At 40.3% G+C, this 15,477-nt stretch overlaps 2 protein-coding genes across 2 annotated transcripts; both read left to right on the forward strand.

Moving 5' to 3' along the window:
* The first annotated feature begins 488 nt into the window (after positions 1 to 488).
* On the forward strand, positions 489 to 7,028 carry LOC311028308 (sodium-dependent neutral amino acid transporter B(0)AT1-like). The gene is made up of 12 exons (XM_084032776.1): positions 489 to 724; positions 1,594 to 1,734; positions 2,188 to 2,325; positions 2,410 to 2,591; positions 2,711 to 2,821; positions 3,799 to 3,911; positions 3,996 to 4,124; positions 4,204 to 4,360; positions 4,460 to 4,664; positions 4,764 to 4,923; positions 5,905 to 6,067; positions 6,262 to 7,028. The coding sequence occupies exons 1-12, from the start codon at positions 526 to 528 to the stop codon at positions 6,463 to 6,465; spliced, it is 1,902 nt and encodes a 633-aa protein (XP_083888902.1). The 5' UTR covers positions 489 to 525; the 3' UTR covers positions 6,466 to 7,028.
* A 1,573-nt stretch (positions 7,029 to 8,601) lies between these two features.
* Positions 8,602 to 14,646, forward strand: LOC311028309 (sodium-dependent neutral amino acid transporter B(0)AT1-like). The gene is made up of 12 exons (XM_084032777.1): positions 8,602 to 8,973; positions 10,124 to 10,264; positions 11,367 to 11,504; positions 11,585 to 11,766; positions 12,116 to 12,226; positions 12,305 to 12,417; positions 12,490 to 12,618; positions 13,355 to 13,511; positions 13,578 to 13,782; positions 13,888 to 14,047; positions 14,181 to 14,343; positions 14,473 to 14,646. The coding sequence occupies exons 1-12, from the start codon at positions 8,775 to 8,777 to the stop codon at positions 14,641 to 14,643; spliced, it is 1,869 nt and encodes a 622-aa protein (XP_083888903.1). The 5' UTR covers positions 8,602 to 8,774; the 3' UTR covers positions 14,644 to 14,646.
* The last annotated feature ends 831 nt before the right edge of the window (positions 14,647 to 15,477 follow it).

The following is a 15,477-nucleotide window of genomic DNA, read 5'->3' on the forward strand; positions in this document are numbered from 1 at the left end:
AGCAATGAATGAAAAATGTGTCTTCTTTGACTGTAGAGTGTTTCATTATATATTAATTTTTTTATATGCTTGTTAACCACCAAGAAAACATTGTGGTTGTGAGAGGAGGGCAATAGTAAATAATCAGCCAATACAATGCTCCAGTTGACTCACACCTTTATGAATACTAAACTCATCTTTCAGGGAGAAGTGTTGGTGACGGAGCTTCATGTGATGTATTAACCATTACGACCAAGGTTGCACCTTTTCCCACAAAACCTTGCTGACATTCCATAATGCAACACAGACTGCGCTGATAACTTCTGTTCAGGTGTCATTGGTCGCAGTAAATTACTCGGCCCCTTATCAGGATAGACAGTAGGGACAAATCACTCAGAGAGCGCGAGAGCGAGACGACGGAGAATCCGAATGCAGAGGTGATTGTTCCACAAAGGACCCAGCTCTTTGACGGCTCCCAGGAAAGTAGCAAACGCAACAACTGGTTATACACATCTGGTGAAATCTGAAGTTTGAAGGTAAGCCACCATGAAACTCAAGCTGCCAAACCCAGGACTGGATAGCCGGATCTCTTCTCACATGGAACTGGAGAAGATGGAGAAGGAGGAGGCAGGAGACCGGCCCAAATGGGACAACAAAGCCCAGTATCTGCTCACCTGTGTGGGCTTCTGTGTGGGACTCGGCAACGTCTGGAGGTTCCCTTACTTGTGTCAAAGCCATGGAGGAGGTAAGCTGAGATTTTCTCTGTTTGAGCTGCCAGAAAAAGAGCAGTGTTTCAATTATTAGAGGAATCTCTATGCTTCTCAACCAGTTTTCAATAACTGAGGAGAAATTTTCCAAAATTACTTTTAGCCAATATTAAACCCAATAAATAATATCTACAAGCATAGTGTGTAACACATTAACTGACACATTTGAAGGGATCTTAAAACTGAATGTTTTAAACTATAAAATGAGCCTATTTTCTCAAATATTGTGGGTAACCTGAGTTTTTGACTAATTTAGATTATTATTGTTTACATTTTTTTTATTTATTGTTTCAATTTATTCACAGTTATCTAAAACAGTGATCTATAAAATACACAATATAAAGAATATATTATAATATACTATAAATATACCAGACTACAACAACTACAATATAAAATATAATTTACTGTATTTAAGTATAAGATGTTTATAGACTAGATCCAATATTTTTTAGTAATACACACTATCTGATTTTGTGAATCTTGCTCTCCAATGAGCTTGAAAATAATAGAAATGCATGTGTTTCTTTGACTGAGTTCTAAAAGTTAAACATCTATCAATGAATCCCAATATAATACTCTACCACATTGGTACATATTGAAGCTAGTGGAAATTAAAATTGTTTTATTACTTCATTAATCTTTAACGACGTGTGAAGTGAATACGCAAGCATAATTCAAAGTCAGTATAATGCAGGTCTTAAAGTGTGTACAATGCTTTTTATGTGTGTATTTTTATGGGAACATTTTTGTGAATGAAGTCGACTGTTGAATATTTACTGACTGCAGTGCCGATTTAAGTCATTCCACACACTGTTAACGCATTGCGCCAATGTCGTCCTTCTAGGAGCGTTTATGATCCCATTCCTCATCCTGCTCGTCCTGGAGGGAATCCCGCTGCTGCACCTGGAGTTTGCCATCGGTCAGCGCCTGAGGAAGGGCAGCGTGGGAGTGTGGCGATCAATCAATCCATACCTGACTGGGCTTGGTGGGTAAAAAAAAAGTGGTTGTGTTGCTCCAAAGTCTGTAGGTCAGTTAATCCACTTTGAATGAATTCATGGTCCCCGGAGGGTGAAGCGTGCTGACTCTCCTCTTCCCATCACCACCACGAGGTTCACTTTTGAGGTTTTATTAGATGGATTCCCATGAACTTTCGCACAGACTTCCATGGCCCCCACAGGAGGAATAGTTTTCACTTATCACAATGATCCTTTAACTTTTCACCTAGTGCCATCATCACATCAAAAATCTACCTCAGTGTGTGTTTAGTGATAACTGGAAAATATCAGTATTCACTTAACTAAGCCGGTGAACGTGTTAAACATTAAAACTCAGCATGGTGGTTTTTGCATGACAAAGTTATCCATTATCAAGAAGGTTGCACCTTTTTGTACAAACCTTTGCTGACATTCCAGTGACTAATTGTTTCATTTTGTTGCAGGTATTGCTTCTATGCTTGTCTCATGTTTTGTGGGCATTTACTACAACACCATCATGGCCTGGATCATGTGGTATCTCTTCAATTCATTTCAAAGTCCTCTGCCTTGGAGCCAATGCCCCCTCAATGCTAACGGGACAGGTATACATCATACATCCAGACAACCCAGTCCTTTTTTTCTTTTCAAGTTTACTAAAGTTGCTATTTGAAATTTTTCCTTTGTAGGTCTGGTGGACGAGTGTGCTCGGAGCAGCACCGTCGACTACTTCTGGTACAGAGAGACTCTGAACACCTCGACAGCTATCGACGAGTCTGGAGGTCTACAGTGGTGGATGGTGCTAGCCCTGCTGGCTGCCTGGACTTTGCTCTACGTCTGTTGCATCCGGGGCATCGAGACCACCGGAAAGGTCAGAGAGTCACATTGCATCTGGATCATCTGATGCGGGAGTGATGCCTGCTTGCATGCATATACAGTATGTTTGTTTGGTCAAATATAGAGTATTGAGATTATGTTTTTACTTTTCAGGCTGTGTACATCACCTCCACTCTGCCATACGTGGTGCTCACAATCTTCCTCATCAGAGGACTGACTCTGAAAGGATCTATAGCAGGGATCAAGTTCCTCTTCATACCAGATGTAAGCATTGTTGTAATAAATCAACCAACACTTCTGATATCGAACAAAAAACGGAAAACAAAACAATAGTATTGGGTGTGATTTTTTAATTTTCATACCAGCATTGACGGAGTGGAATATGTTGCGTTTTGACTCATCACTTTAAATGGCCTCATTTATATAGCGCTTTTATCCAAAGCACTTTACAGTGCTGACTGACATTCACCCATTCATACACACATTCACACGCGGGGGGGGGAGTCAACCAGGGTGACAGCCAGCTGGTCAGAAGCAATGAGGGTGAGGTGTCTTGCTCAGGGACACCAGGCACTCAGCTAGGAGGAGCCGGGGATCGAACCGGCAATCTTGCTGTTGCCAGCCAACCCGCTCTACCTCCCGAGCTAATCCCCCCCCTGAATGTACCATTCAGTTACCTTTTATGATCTCGCAGAACAGTCAATCACTGGTTTTATTTTGTCTCCGGGATGATTACATTTGAGATAAAACACAACCATGACCATGAACTATCACATAATAATTATTAACAATGTCCAGAGTGTGCAGGAGTGCTTCCTCTCAGCTCTGAAGAGTATGACAAAGGGAAACAATCAGCATGGGTGTTACGGCCAGCTCAACGGCCACAACAAAAGTGGGAGATGCACAACCAACTAAACAAAAGTAACATTTATTAAACAAATGTGCAAACATGGAAATAATGAGGTGTGTAAGTCAGCATCAGTGGTGTATGAAGGTGCATGAATGCAATGGAGAATGTGTGGTGCATGTTGTCAGTGTCTAACAGAGGAAAGGCTAAACAAACATCATCATGGCGCAGGTGAAGGGAATGGTCTCTGGGAAGGCAGGGATAAATAAGCAGGGAGGACTGGCCAAGTGCTCCCAGTTACTCAATCAGTAAGACCTCCAAGCAACAGGCTCTGGGTCGTCATAATGGGATTCTTAGCTCAGGTTGTAATATAATCGTACTTTCTTTCCTTGAGGTGAATGAGTTAATGAATCCGGCGACGTGGTTGGATGCAGGTGCTCAAGTTTTCTACTCCTTCTCTGTGGCCTTTGGCGGCCTCATTTCCTTCTCCAGTTACAACTCTATTCAGTGAGTAACTGCCTAAAATGCACAGTCATACAATGTGACTTCCTTTGAACATTTCTCCTCACATGATCATAATTGTGTATTTAGCAACAACTGTGAGCAGGATGCTGTTGTCATCTCCATCATCAATGGCTGCACCTCAGTGTACTCCGCAACGGTTATCTACTCCATCATCGGCTTCAGGGCCACGCAAAACTACGACGACTGCACGGCAGAGTGAGTTTCGAATTACGAAAAAAAAGCTTTAAAAAAACAGTCGTTGGGACTTATTAAGACTCAACTCAACTTTTTTTAGCAACATCTTGACGCTGATGAATGCGTTCAACTATCCTGAAAACAACATCACAGAAAGCAACTACAACGAGGTTTTGACCCACCTCAATCAGACAAATCCAGATATCATTCAAGGCTTACCAATAAAGACGTGTGACATGCAGGTTTTCCTCAGTCAGGTCAGTAGATCATTTGACATATTTTACCTCTTTTTAAATCTCACTGAAGTTATTTAGCAGGGCGCCAATGATTGACATGAATGGTGTACACTCTTTCAGGGTGTGGAGGGAACTGGTCTAGCCTTCATTGTGTTCACGGAGGCCATCACCAAAATGCCCATTTCCCCTATGTGGGCTGTCCTCTTCTTCATCATGCTCTTCTGCCTCGGCCTGTCCACTATGTTCGGGAACGTAGAAGGAGTGGTGGTTCCTTTGCAGGACCTCAATTTGCTGCCCCGAACTTGGCCCAAAGAAGTTTTCTGTGGTAATTTTCTGATTTTCCTATTAAATATAATACTTTTTCATGTTGGAATAGGAACATTTGATCGAGAGATATTAACCACTGTTATTGTTTTTTCCCCAGGTCTGACTTGCTTAGTCTCTTTCGCTGTTGGGCTCATCTTTTCCCTGCGTTCTGGAAACTATTGGCTAGCTCTCTTTGACAACTTTGCTGGCTCTATCCCCCTTCTGATCATTGGATTTTGTGAAATGATTGCTGTTGTGTACATCTACGGCATAGATAGGTGAGTCTAACATGTAGTATATCAACACTAGTGGCTTTGTATTTAGTACAAATTAGCTAATGTAAACACTAGGGATATCTTAGTCTGACTTTTACAGTCCTGATACTGATACCCGGGCTTTGGGTATCCGCTGATACAGAGTAGTGATCCGATACTGGTGTTTAGCCTTATCAATGACATGTATGCCTTACTGTGTGGAAGATAATGGGACCATTATTTGTTTGGAAACACCAGGCATGATTTAAAGATTGCATTCCTAACTGTATAAAAACGAAATATTACTCATAAACGCATAAATAGGCCTATGAATTTACTGAATTGTTATTTTTTTAAATAATGGTATTCGATACCAGATCAGTCAATTGTCAACGATACCCGAGCCAGATATCAGAGTCAGTGTCGGTGCATCTCTTGTTAACACACTAACATACTAATCAGCATGTTAGCATTGCCATTGAGAGTATGATAGCATGCTGACATTAGCATTTAGTTTGAAGCACCTCTGTGCCCAAAACCATCTTCACAGAGCTGCTTGCATGTAGCTGTAGACCCTTAGTCTTTTGTGATACTTGCATATGACAGAGACAGCTGCTTGACATGCCCATGATTGTACATCATGTAGCAAGAAATAAGCATTGACAGACAGGCAGGCCGTCCAATTATTTTCTCTCGCCTGAGTTTTTTGATTGGACGGGGTTTTTACAGTTTTGTTATGCCCACATTTTTTCATATTGTTTTTATGTCAGAACATTTTTATCTCTTCATTGCTATCGGTATGTATGATTTCAAGTAGGAATTGAACGTGTTTCTGAATAAAATCACCAACTCAATTTTTAAGTAACAGATTTGTGCAGCTTTTACACGTTGAACACATACAAAAGCCACGCATGCTGCTTTATTTACTGTATCTAATAAAAGTCCAAGGTTGTCTTTTATGGACGCTCTCTGATATTACATACTCCCTCTTTTTCTTTTCAACAGGTTTAACAAGGACATTGAGTTTATGATCGGCCACAAGCCCAATGTTTTCTGGCAGGTGACATGGAGGTTCATCAGTCCATTCATTATGGTCATCATCTTGATTTTCTACTTTGTGACCCAATTCAGCAGCCCTTTCACCTATCTGGTGTGGGACCAGGAGGCGGTGAGTGTGCTCATTATTGTAGTTAAAGAGCTTTTTAGATGTGTTGTCTTAACATTATTTGTGTGTATGTGTGTGTGTGTGTGTGTGTGTGTGTGTGTGTGTGTGTGTGTGTGTGTGTGTGTGTGTGTGTCATAGTAGTCAGTAAGTTAGTGTACATTTTATATCATATTTTATTTTTTATTTTCTGGCCGTAGGAGAGCTTCCCCACCCTCGACAAGCGTCCGTATCCTTCCTGGATCTACATTATGATCTTCGTCCTGGCAGGCTTTCCCAGTTTTTCCATCCCAGGGTTCGCCCTCTACAAATTCATCCAGAGAAAATGCTGCAGGCAGAAGGACTGCAGTGATGACACTGTGGACACTATCTCTGCCAAAATACAAATGAGTGAAAAAAATTAAGTTTTTAGATAGCTTTCACTTATATTTAAGAAGGAATTTATGAACACATACTTAACACCCATAAAAATATGAGTTGTCATATTGTGGTTTGTATGCTTACACCTTTTTTGTTCTTCCTTATGCCTTTTTCATTTTCTGTAAAAATGTGTAATTTTGTGGAAGAGAGTAATTGATGCCTGCTTTGTGTGCATTTGTGATATTAGTTTCTTCTTGTGTTGTGTATCACATATAAGTATATGTTGTACAGATGTTGACCTTTTGGGACATGCGCTTATTCCTATTTGTGCCAAGAATTAGACGAGAAGATTGATTCCAGTCTTATGTTTTTGCATTAAATATACACCAGCATAGCTTAGCTTAGCATGGAGGCTGGGAAAATGTGTAAAATCACCATTTAGGGAACAACCAGTCTGTTTAACAAGCTAAGCTAATTGGCTATAGCTGTTCAGATTTAGCACAGATACTGTATGTGCGCGCTATCAAACTCAGGTAACTCCTTTTTCCAAAGAATGTGAAGCTAATCTGTATGCATGTATCTAGTATGCAATGATGTTGTATTTTAATATTTTGTAAATAACCTTTAAAAGAGGAGCTAATTACTGTCAAAATGTTCACAAAATGTATGCATGTCTTAGATTTTTTTTAAGGCAGAATAAAACAATCTTTTAATTCATGGCATCAGTCATTTTTAGGACATTTTTGTGTTGTTATGTTATTGCACTGCCTACAAAATTACATTCCCACACAAACACAGCTTTCAAATTGCATTTCCAGGGAAACACTACACCGTTACCATAACTGAACTGCTTGGTTGTAGTAAAACATCATTGTTCGCCTTAAAACATATTTCATAGGCTATGTACAGTCCACCACCCTGACCTCCTCCTTCATTAGAAATTAATTTGTCAAGAGCAAAACACAATCTGAGACAAATATTTCTTTTTGTGTGGGAATGTCATTTTTATGAGACCAAGCTGTCACTATGATCTCTGACAATTTCTCCTTTTTTTCGTTTGCCCACTAAAACTGATACTTGAGACGTCATTGAGACACAATGACTACAACCTCCTGCAACTCATTTACCAAACCCCTGAACCATAAAAACACATTTCCGGTTTTACACTCAGATTGCAGTCCTAAACACACTTTTTTCAAGGACACACAATTCTCTAATTATATATAGACTTAAATGTTCTATCATCTACTACGACTCATCACATGGGTAAACACATGTTGCATGTTTGTTCAAATTAGCGATCTGAGATTTTGCTATAAAAAGGTGAGCTCTTCTGATTTGGAACAATGGATGCCAACATAAGAGAGTGAGAGGCATATAAAGAGTTAGGAGGAGGAGGAGGAGGAGGAGGAGGAGGAGGAGAAGCAAGACCAAGACCAGGAAATATCTCCGATGATTCGGAACAGTTTGGTTGACCATGGTCTAATGAACCAACCAAACCAAACCTGAGCAGGCAAGAAAAATACTCATTACAGCATATCAATATATTACTAAATGATTATTGTAGTAATGAAAGTTAGTATTAGTAATGGAAGCTACCAAAAATAAACCAATAAAAACATGGCAACATAAATCACCATCTTGCTTGAGGAGTAATGACTTCTACATGCTCACACATGTTTGTTTGAAAGCTCATCACCTGAAAGAATACTGGTGAAGTGGTATTGGATGACATGTTGTCATGGCTTCTTGGTACAAAACGGCAACCGTAGTTGCAACAAAGCGATGTGCTAGAGAGCACTATTCGTTTGAATACAAAATACAATTTCACCACTAGATGGGAGTAGTTCCTACACACTGTCTCTTTAACTTATTAAAACTTCCAGGTCTGTCACTTGATGACTTTTCGCTCATTGGGAAAGACACCTCTGTAACTCAGGCACCACCTCTAGTTGTAGCCAATCACTGACAACGATTTTGAAAGAAACCCCTTCAAAATAAAATACCTGAGTATCAAATTACCAAAGCAAGGGTATGATCCCCTCTGCGCTGCCAGATAAAGCAACAAGTTATTAAGTGTCATAATTTAATTATTAATAATACTTTTAAAATTATATATCTTAAAGCAGATTGACATAGCACTTTTACAATTGAATGACTGGATGACTGAGACAAAAATCCTGAGTGTGCACTCACTGGATGGTATATGACCAGCAACAGATAAAGTAAAAGATCATAAACATGTGTCAACATTGCTAAGGGCTTAATGTGTTTCATACACACTTACCGAGCTCTTACCAATGCTTCGACTGCAGCAGGCACTATTTCTCTGCTTCAGTGCCCGTGAGACACCATGAGACTAGTGCTTCCTAACTCAGGACTGGATCTCAGGATAACTAACTATGAGGATCTGGACAGGATGGAGAAGGAGGAGGCTGATGACAGGCCCAAGTGGGACAACAAAGCCCAGTATATTCTAACCTGTGTGGGTTTCTGCATTGGGCTCGGTAACGTGTGGCGATTCCCTTACTTGTGTCAAAGTCATGGAGGAGGTAAGACAAAGAAAGTTTTATTTTAAGAAGGCATTTAATGTATGTATCCATATATGATCTCAAATATCTAATCTGTGAACATAACTACCTATTTCATTTTCTATAAAAAAATTACCTAAAGACGAAGGCTACCGAAGGCTAGGTGGGAAGTTAAATATATCACTCATTAATGGCTAGTCCAATGTCAGCGCATTACAGCTGCCTCACTAAACTGCTGTCTCTTACATGTGGTGTCCACACAGACAGTGTCGACTCGCTGCATAATGGGCAGAGTGTTTTCTTTTCATTATAAATGTAATTTATTTTTTTATTTTTAGACAAAAAAATAAAATAAGAATGCTGTGCTCATTTGTAAGTAATAATAATAAACCATTCTGTGTGGGTGTTTTTTGTATTTAATGATTCACAGGAAGTGGGATGGTGTTCATGGGCATGCATTCTAAAAGTAAAATCTGTTGTTTTTCTGTGACTTGTTAACTAGAAGGTTCAATCTCAGAACAGGAGACACATGACGTAATGATGAAAAAAACAATATCAATGTCAGATTTTAGTCTGTTGTCAGTGGTTTAAAAAAATGCTGTTGTGTGTTGTTGCAATGTTTTTGCATAAAAATATATATTCCAAATTGTGTCAACTGCAAAACTTTATCATAACAATTATTCCTATATCTTACATGCCAGTATAAAACCTTGAAATGGGTCACAGTCCTTTTTTTTTACTCAATTCCTCTTCAAGATAGCAATTAACTACACATATATGCTGAAGTTTAGCCATACTGTACAAATTATTAACAAAATGTTTATCCAATGATGTCGAGGGACAAAAATAAAAAGTCAGCAAGATTTGTCTTCTGGGGACCATGTTTGTCTGTACAAAACTTCATGGCAATCAATCCCACAGCTGTTCAGATATTTCAGTCCAGACCAAAAGCAAGAAGCAACCGACAGACCGATTCGCATTTACAGGAAGGTGCTAGCATATATATCCTAGAAATTCTACAACTACAAAGAAAAGAGGATACCTGAGTTGTCTCAAAGAGACAAAGCAACATGGCAGCCCTGACTGAAGATAACACTAATAATGTCAAGATACGCATAATTACACAATAAATATGCAAAATTCAAATATTACCAACTTGTACAATTTGCAGGTGCATTTTTGATTCCCTATCTGATCCTGCTGGTGCTGGAAGGAATGCCTCTTCTGCTGCTGGAGTTTGCCATCGGCCAGCGTCTCAGGAAAGGCAGCGTGGGAGTGTGGAGGGCTATCAGCCCTTATCTGACTGGTGTTGGTAAGTAAAATAGTCTCTGGAATAAAGAGGGGGGGCTGGAGCCGATCCCAGCTGTCATTGGGTGATGGCAGGGTATACCCAGACAGAACGCCTGTCTATCACAGGACTGACATGTAGAGACAAACAACCATTCACACTCACATTAACACCTACAGGACATTTAGAGTCATCAATTAACCTATCCCTATCCTGCATGTCTTTGTACTGTGGGAGGAAGCCGGAGAACCCTGAGAGAACCCACGCTTACACGGGGAGAACATGTAAACTCCACACAGAAGGAGCCCGAACCCTGTGTCTCTCTGTGTCTAAAGTATTTGATCACCTGCCTTGACCCTATGAAATTAAGTGACATCCCATTCTTAATCCATAGGGTTTAATATGACGTTGGTCCACCCTTTGCAGCTATAACAGCTTCAACTCTTCTGGGAAGGCTTTCAGGCTTTCATGGGGATTTTTGACCATTCTTGGGAAGGTCTGACTCTCAGTCGCCAATTCATCCCAAAAGTGTTCTATTAGGTTGAGGTCAGGACTCTGTGCTGGCTTGGTAGGAAGCCAACTTCCACTGCAGTTGACCAATCAGAATGGAATCTGGAGTTCACAGGTACGTGTCACTTTCAGTGACACAGGCCTGCAGGCAGATGGGGGAGGGGGAAGACCCCCTTTGGAGGTGCGTGGCTGTTTCCACGCAGCGGACGCTCCAATCCGAATGTTCAGAAACAATTCAATCTGCATCTATGAATTGTTTCATAGACACAAACCCTGAGGTCCCAACAATTACATAAAGCTCTCAGAAGGCCACATGAAGTTTGGAGGTCTGTAGCAATTGACTCTGCAGAAAGTTGGCGACCTCTGTGCACTATACGCCTCAGCTGCTGACCCGTCATTTTATGTGGCCTACCACTTGTTGAGCTGAGTTGCTATCGTTCCCAATCGCTTCCACTTTGTTATAATCCCCCTGACAGTTGACTGGAATATTTAGGAGTGAGGAAATTTCACGACTGGACTTGTTGCACAGGTGGCATCCTATCACAGTACCACGCTGGAATTCACTGAGCTCCTGAGAGCGACCCATTCTCTCCCAATGAATAATGCTGTCCCTCAGGTATAGCCTCCATGCTGGTGTCCTTATTGGTTGGGCTGTACTACAACACCTTAATAGCCTGGATCCTGTGGTATCTCTTCAATTCCTTTCAAAGCCCACTGCCTTGGACCCAATGTCCCCTCAATGACAACGGGACAGGTGAATATACATACATGTTCAGCCCATTCATGCACACCAAAGCACCCATATTGCCTCATTGTTTATTGTTGCTCCTGCAGGATTTGTACCAGAGTGTCAACGGAGCTCGACTGTGGATTACTATTTTTACAGAGTGACTTTAAATAGTTCAACCTCTATAGCCGACTCTGGGGGAATCCACTGGCCCATAGTTCTCTGCCTGTTAACGGCCTGGACAGTCATTGCTATCTGCTGCATAAGGGGCATCGGCACTTCAGGCAAGGTTCGTTGAACACTAAATTGACCACTAGCTAAGCCCCTCCTCCCATTATTACTGTTGCTATGCTAGCAAGTTACGCTAACAGTGGCATAATGAGTTGGTTGACAAAAGCTGAATTTTTATGTTTTCAGCTGACTTAATGACTCAGATAAGGACCCTAAGGCGCATTAAATGATGATGCAAACGCTTGACAGAACGGTCTCTGTCAGTTGTGTTTGCTGCAGCTATGATTAGAAAATTGGTATTTGGGGGAAGGGTTAGCAAATAATCAATTATGATACATTACTGAAAAACCTTCAACCTGATGTCCATTAATGTAGATGTTTAAATGTTTTTCTGGTCATAAACTCAGGCAGTCTACGTCACAGCCATCCTGCCTTACATAGTGCTGGCCATCTTCCTGATCCGAGGACTGACCCTTAAAGGCGCCCTGAGTGGAATAAAGTTCCTCTTCACACCACAAGTATGTTTAAAATCTTAGATTGAAAAGTTATATCTCCTAGCTCAAAGCTATATCACAATGCATGTCTCACTCTTGCAGGTTGAGGAGTTGATGAACCCAACAACTTGGCTCGATGCAGGTGCCCAGGTCTTCTATGCCTTTGGTTTGGGGTGGGGAGGCCTCATCTCCTTCTCCAGCTATAACCCTGTTCAGTAAGGTCCTGTGATATCTTAATTTGCTGTTAAAATCTCATTTTGCTCACTTTGCTTATTTTTCTCCCCAAGCAACAACTGCATTCAAGATGCTGTGATCCTGTCAGTCGTAACTGGCCTCACCTCAATCTTTGCTGCCACAGTCACTTACTCCATCATTGGCTTCAGGGCCACGGAGAAATATGAAAACTGCTTCAGCGAGTGAGTAATCTCCGTATGTGGGTTTCAATGTTTTTGGATGTGTGTTGCTTAATGTTTTGCACAATGTTTTTTGAGTTCATGGTTTGGAATTATTTCAGTTATGATGAATTGACAAACAAGACTTTCCATCTATAACTCAGAAGAAATCAGTTTATTTCAGATTTCTTCCACGTCTATTTCTATACGTCGGTCACATGTTCATGTGCATGTTGAATGAAATTTTAGTTGCTGTTATCGTTTCTTACTTTATCACCGTAATAGTCTTTTAGCCAATGCTAGCAGGATGGCTCGAGGGATGGCAAAGTTAGTTGGTTGGTCAGGAGATTCACCATTTTGTATTGAAATAATATTGTGTGTGTGTATATATATATATATATATATATATATATTCACAGCCACCAAAGAGTGACTTGTGTGGCTTCAGTGAAATGTCATCTAACAACTATTAGATTGATTTCTGTGACATTTACATTCATTCCCCACGAGATGATTGTATGAACTTGTGTGGTGTGAGTATACATGGCTAGCATGGCTGTAAACTCAGATAACAAAGAGGAAAATCTGTACTCAGACAATAAGAATACTGAAACCACATGAGCTACATTTAAATGAATGGAGTCCCTTTACAATGTGTTTCAATGTGAGTAAGGGCATGAGAATAATGTATTAAAAACCTTAAATTCTTTTAATTTCCAGTAATGTAGGGTTACTAATCTGTGACATATCTTCTCCCCAGTAACGTCATGACATTATTAAATGCATTTGACCTTCCTGAAGGCAACATCACCACAAGCAACTACGAGGAAGCCTTCAATCATCTCAACAGCTCCTACCCTGATGTTGTTCTTGGATTGGACATCCACACTTGTGACATGCACAGACTTCTCAGTGAGGTGACGATATTGATGAACATCTATAATAACACCAAATTATGATATAATAAACATATTTTTTTGCAGGGAGTGGAGGGAACAGGTCTGGCCTTCATTGTGTTCACAGAAGCCATCACCAAGATGCCTGGTTCTCCAGTCTGGTCTGTCCTCTTCTTCGTCATGCTTCTCTGCCTGGGAATCTCAACCCTGTTTGGCAACATTGAGGGGGTGGTGATCCCACTGAAAGATCTGAATGTATTCCCTAAGAAATGGCCCCATGAAGCACTAACTGGTAATTTGGTTTTCAAAATCAATGCAATCAGTTCTGAGAAACATCTCTGGTGTTTGTATAGATCCATTTTGTTTTAGTACAATTTGTCTCGTTTATGTGTTTCAGGAGTAACATGTGCTGTCGCCTTCATCATCTGTCTCCTGTTTGCTCAGCATTCAGGGATTTATTGGGTAACGCTCTTTGACAACTTTGCTGGATCGGTTCCACTTCTGACCATTGGATTGTTTGAGATGATATCTGTTGTATACATCTACGGGATAGACAGGTTAGTGCTCATTCATATTAACATAGCATCAAGTTGATTTGCTCAGATACTGAGAAAAACTTGATGGAGATGGCCAACTCTTGATTTAATTTCATAACTCTTTGAAACTCAATGAAACCCTTTTCTGTGGCAGGTTCAATGCGGACTTGGAATTCATGGTTGGGCATAAACCCAACATCTTTTGGCAGGTTACATGGAGGTTCATCAGTCCTCTAATCGTTTTGGTTATTTTAGTTTTCTACCTGGTGACACAAGTCCAGAAAGAGCTCACCTACTTAGTCTGGGATCCCAACTCTGTAAGTACACAAGCTCCATGAAGTTCTTCCTATGTGGTACAGCAAACAATAAGCAACCTGTCAGATACTTCATTGTATGACAGCCATTGCAAACCAAATTCACTACTCATACTGTTTTATGGTTAACAGGAGGAGTTCCCCTCTCTGGCATCAGTGGCGTACCCTTGGTGGGTCTACCTGTTCATCTTTCTTTTGGCAGGAGTCCCCAGTCTGGCAGTGCCTGCGTATGCATTATGTAGGCTGTTTTTTGTTTGCTGCAAAAAAAACATACAATCAAAAAAGGCCCTTAACTCAACTTAAAAACGTAAACTTAAAACGTTTCAGAATACAACATAATGCAAGACTCTTGGATTACAATACTGATGTTTTATTGATGCACTTCAGTACAGTACCAATATTTAATTTTTTTGTAATGCTGCTGTATTAATGTACTGTACTTACTCATCACACGTATTAGCCTGCTTATACAATTGTTGTATTGGACCACCCTAAAGAAAGACAGCACACAAATCGCTCCTGAGAGCTTAACACACTGCAAATAAAAATATATTAAAAAAAACGTCTCCACCACATTGTACTTAAAATCATTAGCTTTCAGCTTTATCACTGTACAGAATAAATGATAAAACAAGCAGCAGATGTAGAGCAGCAAATCTGCTGAGAGAGAGAGACTTTGAGCTAACAGAACAGAGTGATCAGGTGATGAAAAGAAGCACAACATTCAGTGTAGCAGGCAAGATGCATGTGATAGCGACAGTGGAGTTTTTGACAGCAACGTTAAAAGGTGCTTTTACTGTTGAAATCGATACCATTTTTCCATTATAATAATAAACAAATGAAAGGTGGGCTGAATTGATGGAGTCTGTTATATGGTAAGCACTAAATTACATAATAACTAACTTGATTAGCTAATAATGATAATAATTAGTCATTTTATTGATGTATGTTCCAGTGAGACTGAACTTTGCCTCTTGCTCGCCAATTCAGTTGATTAACTGCCAGACTAGTATCCTTTAATGATTCACAAATGTACACCTCTCTGCGTGCTCAAGTCGCATATAATGACTGAATCCTTTAAAGATCATTGTCAAGTATGGGTGGTACACCATCAATGTACATTTACAACAAAATCAT

This window comes from Eutrigla gurnardus, assembly GCF_963514095.1.
Source record: "Eutrigla gurnardus genome assembly, chromosome: 17".
Taxonomy (NCBI): domain Eukaryota; kingdom Metazoa; phylum Chordata; class Actinopteri; order Perciformes; family Triglidae; genus Eutrigla; species Eutrigla gurnardus.

What these genes read in the sequence shown, in the direction of transcription:
- LOC311028308 (XM_084032776.1), top strand. Translation starts at nt 526, where the DNA reads ATGAAACTCAAGCTGCCAAACCCAGGACTGGATAGCCGGATCTCTTCT. An exon ending in GTGTCAAAGCCATGGAGGAG is followed by an intron (nt 725 to 1,593) that starts GTAAGCTGAGAT and finishes TCGTCCTTCTAG; the next exon opens with GAGCGTTTATGATCCCATTC. An exon ending in TGCAGGTTTTCCTCAGTCAG is followed by an intron (nt 4,361 to 4,459) that starts GTCAGTAGATCA and finishes ACACTCTTTCAG; the next exon opens with GGTGTGGAGGGAACTGGTCT.
- LOC311028309 (XM_084032777.1), top strand. Translation starts at nt 8,775, where the DNA reads ATGAGACTAGTGCTTCCTAACTCAGGACTGGATCTCAGGATAACTAAC. An exon ending in CCTCAATGACAACGGGACAG is followed by an intron (nt 11,505 to 11,584) that starts GTGAATATACAT and finishes TTGCTCCTGCAG; the next exon opens with GATTTGTACCAGAGTGTCAA. An exon ending in GCATCGGCACTTCAGGCAAG is followed by an intron (nt 11,767 to 12,115) that starts GTTCGTTGAACA and finishes TCATAAACTCAG; the next exon opens with GCAGTCTACGTCACAGCCAT.